Raw genomic sequence first — 7,175 nt, forward strand, 5'->3', positions numbered from 1 at the left:
CAACTTGATTTGTTTCACGTCGTGTTGAATGATGTTGGGAGGTCGCTGCTCGTTGTACTTCATGACTAGGCCTCTCCAATAGATGAGAGCCTTTTGATAAGCTCCCTTGACAGTGTTTAGAGTAGCCTCGGCCCACAAGATGCATATGAGCGTTGTCTCTGCCGGAGTGTAGCTGTCCCATTGCTTCGTCGTCGACGACATGGCGAGTATCTCAGCCAAATTATTGTCTTGAAAATAATTTTTGTTCAAGTTAATTGCCTCAAGATCCATCGGGGTGAATGTGTTTGATTCTTAAGAGAACGGCAAAAAAGCTCCGCCGTACGAATTTTGGTTAGCCGGCGATGGGGCAGGATTTTGGGGGTTATTGTTCCACCAATATTTCCAATTATACTCCAATTTTATTTTATTTTTAATATCAAAATAAAAAGAATAGAAAGAAAAGTTGAAGATGAGAAGTGGGATATATAAAGAAGAAATTTGTGTGAAAATAAGGTTGAAGAAATTTGTGAAAATAAGGATGAAAAGCATGCCCTCTTTTTGCGAGCCCCTCCGCGGATACTCTTAATAAAAACAATAGATTAAAAATCTCGACCCGACTATTTCCTTGCATGACATTGACATATGTGTGCTCTCGCGCAGTGGCGGAGCCATGTATGGGCTAGGGTGGGCGGAAGCCCATCCCCAATTTTATTTTATAAATATTTTATTATTATTATTATTCATAAATAATAATAATTCCGCCCACCTCTAATTTAAAAAATATATATTCTTATTAATTTTATTGCATTATTCTTGTCGGCTATTATTGATTCTGATACTATTTTGTGTTGCAAATTATGCTTATGATTAAAGGGTGGTTAAATAGAGGTTATGATAGTTAATTTTGTATCACTTCTTCTATTTGTTGGTATTTTGTGCATTTTATTTAATTTTATAAATATATATAATTGATTAATGAGTGGATAAATAATAATTTGGTCGTGTATATTGAAAAGATATTGCAACGTTTTCAATCAATGAATACATATAGAATTAAGTTAATTATCATTGTTTTTTCAAACGAAAACAATTAGCTCACCAAGTATGTAGTCTTAAGTAGGGCTGGAAAAATATACCGAAAACTCGGTATACCGGTCATACCGTACCGTAAAATACCATAAAATACCGAATTTAAGGTATATCGATTTTTTTGGTAAGGTATGATACCGTACTGAAGATTTACGGTAAGGTAAAGGTATGGATTTTCCAGATACCGGGGTATACCGGTGTATACCGATACCGCGGTATATACCGAAAAAATCAATAAATACCGTATTAAAGGTATATACCGGAACACGGTATAATACCGTATTACTGGTATACCAAATATTACTGTATATACTGGTGATGCGGTATCATACCTTATTCCGGTATACCTTAATATTCAGTATATACCGGTAATAAGGTACAATACCTTGTTCTGATATACCGCAGTTGTCCGTATATATTGGTATACCGAAAATCGCGGTATATATCGTATCAAAATCTATAGTTTTAAAATATATAATATATATTTTTATGTTTATATTTTTAAAAGTATTTATAAATTTTATAAAATGATGTATATAATCTATATTATGTGAATATATACAATTGTACATGAATTTATAAATATCATCAAATGATACAAAAACAAATAAAATACACTATATAGTATAAGTGATACAATAAAATAAAATTGTTTATTTTGATATTATAGTATAGTTATAATATATAACTAAAATTATTGTTTTACAATAGATTATACATCTAACTTATAATAGTTACATATATAATAGCATAGTTATAATATTAGTATTATATTATAAATAATATTACGTCTAACATATAAATTATATGTAACTTATAACATCTATATAATTTACTATATATTACATGAATGCATACAAGTATACGAATATAAATATCATCAAATGATATAACAGTGAATAAAATATAATATAGTATGTAAGTTATATCAATATACTGTGTTATGATATCAATATAAATAATATTTATACTATATTAAATTATATAACTTACATACTATATTATATTTTATTCACTTTTATATCATTTGATGATATTTATATTCTCATACTTGTATGCATTCATGTAATATATAGTAAATTATATAGATGTTATAAGTTACATATAGTTTATGATTTAATATAATTGAATTATTTATATTGATATTGTAACACAATTATAATATAATATTTGAATTTGCTTTTGTTGAAGTTTAATTGATGAGACTTGAGATGTAGACAATGTTAATTTTGTTATTTTGTGTAGTATATGAATAATTTTCTTAAACAAATTACATCTAACTTACAACATTAATACAACTTATTATATAATATATGAACATGTAAGTACGAGATTATAGATATAATCAAATATTATAAGTATCTTATAATTATATGATAGTGTTGTTTATATTAATATATATATATATATATATATATAATAACATAGTTTTATTATCATAATCATGTGACGTGAGTTACATAGTTATATTGTATAGTATATATAATTATGATTATTTTTCTAAACTAAATTATACCCAACTTATAACATAAATATAATTTATTATATAATTTATGAATATATAAGTATGAGACTATAAATATGATAAAATTATATACTTCCATGAGTTATACAATTTGATATAACTATTATGTCATTATTATATTTGTTAAATATTATTCATTATCTAAACATGTTTTAAATAAATAAGTTATCAATTTTTTACCGTATTAATTTTTTTTCGATTTCGGTAATAACGATTATTTTGGTATACTGTTAAAGTGCGGTATACCGTGAAAGTACGGTATACCGAAATTCGGTAAGGTATACCGAAATAAAGGTACGGTAATGGTTTTGTATATTCTCCATACCGTACTTAAGGTATACCGAACTAAGGTATACCGTATGTAAAGGTAAGGTAAAGGTATGAATTTTCTCCATACCGGAGGTAAAGGTAAGGTATAAGGTATGGTCGATTTAATAAGGTATACCGTACCGTGCCACCCCTAGTCTTAAGTTATTTGTAATATATTGAAATTATATAATTTATGAAAATATTTTTTATTATTATTATACTTATTTTTAAAGTAGAAATATCTAAAATATACGAAATACCTCCAAAAAAAATCGCGGACCACCGCCCCCGAACTCCCGTAAAAGTTCAGGCCCCTCTAATATAAATTTCTGGCTCAAGTTCTCCCCCCTAATATAAATTCTTGGCTCCACCACTGCGCCCGCAAGCACGTGATGAAAAGAGAGAGGAGGAGAAAGAATTTATATACCCTAATATAAATTCTTGGCTCCACCACTGCTTGGCTCCGCCACTGCGCCCGCAAGCACGTGATGAAAAGAGAGAGGAGGAGAAAGAATTTATATATTTATGCATATAGATAGATTCCATAATTATTGATGAGAGAGAGTTCACATATTTATGCAATATAGTTAGATTCCATAATTATTGACGAATATCCCTACATACTTTTTATACCTATGGCTGAGAATTTAAGTTTAATATTTTGATAACCGTAAGCTTTTATGCTATTTTGTTTTTGTCAGAACCAATTTCTACAAAAATAACCTCAAGAAAGGAAAAAGAAAGTTAATAGGCCTCACATGGAGATTTAGAACAAAAAATCACATTGCCCAAGTCAATTAATATAATTCAAATATGCCGTGCATCTCTTTTTTTCCTTGCAATCAGCCATCAAAACCTTTTTTTTTTTTTTCTAATTTCTTTTGCAATAAAGCACAACTGGCACACAACATTGGTAAATAATGGTGTTAAAGCAGAAGATTTGTAATATAAAATCTCAATTTGAAGAAATAGAATAAATGTTGAATAACGACACCACTCCTTTTCTTTCATTAGAAGTGTTCATTTGATATTAGTCATGAGCAAGAGCATCAAGCAAATAAAATTCAGACTTAAATTAACCTTAAGACCTGATGTCTCTAAACCATACTACAAAATTTTAAACACCAGGATAAGAGAAATTGCATTGAAAAGAAAAACATCAAACTGGATACTGTCTATTCCCAGCCAGTCAGAACAACTGCGGGAGCAACACCAGGAACAACATCGACGGGGGCAGCTGCTGCTTCTGCTGGCGGCTCAGCTGCTGCATCCCATCCATCGCCTCCGACACCTGCAATTAGTTGCACAGTTTTAGGTTTGCAATATGAACAAATTCAGAAAGCCTGAAACCGTAATGTAATTAAATTTCAAAGCAATAATCAGAACTTCAAATTGTAAGATGCGCGCTACCAGCATGCACGAGTTAGCATGAAACAAAAATCATGTAGCCTTCCCAATTGACAACAATAGCTAAACCGAGAAATACATTCAGCCTAGAATATTATTACATCCACAGTAGTTCCATCGACAATAAATCTCAAATAATAGATGATGGAAATTTAAAAACCACAATTCGTAGATATCATAGAACCTAGTAGAGACAATACAAACCTGCATCAGCAGTCCAACCACTTGCGACAGGAGGAATTGCACCAGCGGCATCAGGTGCCCATTGGGAATCAGGAATTTGGGCACTGGACCAATCACCACCTGCAGCTGCATTATAATCACCGTAATCAGGGAGAGCTAGAACCTCCTCGGGCTCTTCTGCTTTAGCCTCCTCAGGATCCCTATAGAAAAACAGATCAACCTGCCAAAAAAATTCTAATTGAGACATCACTGCAAACGACAAGTTAAATAAACTCGGAAAAAAACATAGAAAAAAGCACAGCCTCGCAAGAAAGTATTATAACGAGACCAAGTATTTAAGACTTATTTCGGGTACCTTGCTGTTATCTTTTTATAATATTCCCCTTTTCCTGATAAAAAAAAAAGTATTTAAGACTTATTTACCATGACTTCCCATTTGTGTCCTGGAGCAATTACTCCACGCATCTGCAACACCATCCTGGCCAACAGCCAGAACAGGCAGCCAATGCTGTGCTTCCCCTTATTATTGGCCGGGATACCAATATCAACGTAGCGCATAGGGGAATCCGTATCGCAGAAGGCAATGATAGGGATGCTAGACAAAGCACCTTCCTTAATAGGCTGTTAAAGAATAGAATATCAGAGCAATGATAGATAACACCAACCAAAATAATATGAAACTACAACGGGTTAAAACCAATCTATAAGTGAGCAATGACCTGGTGATCAGTTCTCGGATCAGTAAGAATGAGGAGCCTCGGCTCACTGAACGATGTCTGAAGCTGGTTAGTGAAAGTTCCTGGGGTGTGTCGTCCTGCAATTGCCTGAGTGCCAGTATACTGGGCAAATTTTAGCACGGCCCTCTGACCATATGGTCTGGCCGACTGGACAATGATGTCCTGGGGATTCTCGATAGCTACGATAACCCTTGCAGCCATTTGAAGCTTTTCCCACGTTTTCCCAACATTGATTATAAAAATTCCTGATCGATTTATCATATGGGCAAGTTAGACAGTCAAATCACAGACAAACATGGGGAAAGTCAACATCACAATGCAATTGATTGGTTTTGCGACCTTTGACAGCCACAGTTATAAACTTAACTAACTCAAAAGCATTTGTTAAACTTAGGAGGTTCAATTCAAGAGAAACGGACAATAGAATTTATAAAAGCATATACACACTGTAATTATCCTAGCAGACAATTGGAAAATTTTGACTACATTCTGAACCAACTGCAGTATTCAAGGAAACATAAATTAACTCCATCAAAAACTTTACAGAGCTCAATAGACAATAGAATTGATAAAGGCATATCCACACTATAATCATCCTAGCAGACAATTAGAAAATCCCGACTACTTATTCTGAAGCAACTACAATATTCAAGGAAACATATATCAACTTCATCAAAAACTTCACAGAGCTCAATCCTGATAATCAGTCAAAGGAAACCAATAAGTGTATCTCCTAATGCCAAAATGAGTGTTCCTAGCAACAATAGAAAAGCAATTCACCCAAAACGACAAGCAGTTAAAAGCTGCGACAAACGAATTGTACATTAACCCCTATGGTTTTCAAAACCTTAAATCCATTCACATAACAAACCGGAGATTGTACACACATAAAAAAAATGAAAATAGTAAAACTAGCACTATAGAAAAGAAAATCTGTCATCACCAAACGGCATTTTGATTCGATCGCAATTTACCATCGTTGCGGCGCTTGAAAGCGTAGCGCTCCATCTGAAAATCGCAGTTTTTAGTGCCTAGGTGAACTTCAGATGCCAACATCATCTGGATGTCGGCCTCCTTCGTCGACAGCACCCTTTGCCCACCGCCGCTCGCCATGGCTGCTTCCTCAAAGGCTTGTCTTTTCCGACTGCAAGTCTGCAACAAACCCTAGACGAAGAGCTATTTCTTACTTAGAGCCCTTAGTTTTTTTTTTTTTTACTTTAGCAGACTTATTTAAATACCCATGGGCCTCTAAATACCTCATAATTTTAAAATAAAAAACAGGAACAATGTGTCCAAATAAGCATTTAAATTAGGGATGAAATTTAAAGTACCCACTTTGGTTAGTTATCTTACAAAATTACCCACTTTGGTTAAGATGCCTTATAAAACTACCCACTTTGCAATTGATGGTGATAGGTTTGCATCGTTTTCCGTAAAAGTTCTTACACTTTTCTTACACAAGTACACTTGTGTAAGAAAATGTGTAAGAGAGGTAGTTAAATATGACTCTAAATCTGAGGAAATGGCATTATTTGCTAACTTACGTCATTATTTGTAACCCTAAATGCCTTAAGTTCGAAAAAATAAGGACATGTTTTCATGTTATTAAACATCTATAAGAAAGTTGAAAAAAAATTAAATGAAGCGTATTATGAAACAAGTATTTTTTTTGAAGCTAATACAACAATTACCCGCCGGTTAATCGTAGCCGTTAGCAGTAGCCGGCTGGAAATGGATCCCGGCGGCTACTGTAACCGGCTAGGATTAACAGGCGGGTAAATACTTCATTAGCTTTAAAAAAAATTCTAGTTTCATAATACTCTTGATTTTAAATTTTTAAACAGACCTAATTTTTATTATTATTATAAACTTAAAGGGGGATTGGACAATTCACGGGTATAATGCAGCTTTCTAGGGTGGGAATCTATTTGCAGTAAATTCACGAG

At 32.9% G+C, this 7,175-nt stretch overlaps 1 protein-coding gene across 1 annotated transcript; it reads right to left on the bottom strand.

Annotated features, from left to right (window-relative positions):
* Nucleotides 1-3,876: 3,876 nt before the first annotated feature.
* Nucleotides 3,877-6,485, bottom strand: LOC130994776 (40S ribosomal protein SA-like). Its single transcript, XM_057919840.1, has 5 exons — nucleotides 6,204-6,485; nucleotides 5,212-5,474; nucleotides 4,916-5,113; nucleotides 4,514-4,712; nucleotides 3,877-4,193 (listed from the first exon to the last, which is right to left on the bottom strand). The coding sequence occupies exons 1-5, from the start codon at nucleotides 6,340-6,342 to the stop codon at nucleotides 4,078-4,080; spliced, it is 915 nt and encodes a 304-aa protein (XP_057775823.1). The 5' UTR covers nucleotides 6,343-6,485; the 3' UTR covers nucleotides 3,877-4,077.
* Between the last annotated feature and the right edge of the window lie 690 nt (nucleotides 6,486-7,175).

The sequence above is a fragment of the Salvia miltiorrhiza genome, chromosome 7, assembly GCF_028751815.1.
Source record: "Salvia miltiorrhiza cultivar Shanhuang (shh) chromosome 7, IMPLAD_Smil_shh, whole genome shotgun sequence".
In the NCBI taxonomy this organism is placed as follows: Eukaryota; Viridiplantae; Streptophyta; class Magnoliopsida; order Lamiales; family Lamiaceae; genus Salvia; species Salvia miltiorrhiza.

Bases quoted from the DNA above. Each gene is read 5' to 3' on its own strand.
- LOC130994776 (XM_057919840.1), bottom strand. From the start codon at position 6,342: ATGGCGAGCGGCGGTGGGCAAAGGGTGCTGTCGACGAAGGAGGCCGAC. The intron at 5,475-6,203 runs GTAAATTGCGAT...TAAATCGATCAG, and splicing joins TTTCAAGCGCCGCAACGATG to GAATTTTTATAATCAATGTT. The intron at 4,713-4,915 runs GTAAATAAGTCT...TTTTTTTGGCAG, and splicing joins GACACAAATGGGAAGTCATG to GTTGATCTGTTTTTCTATAG.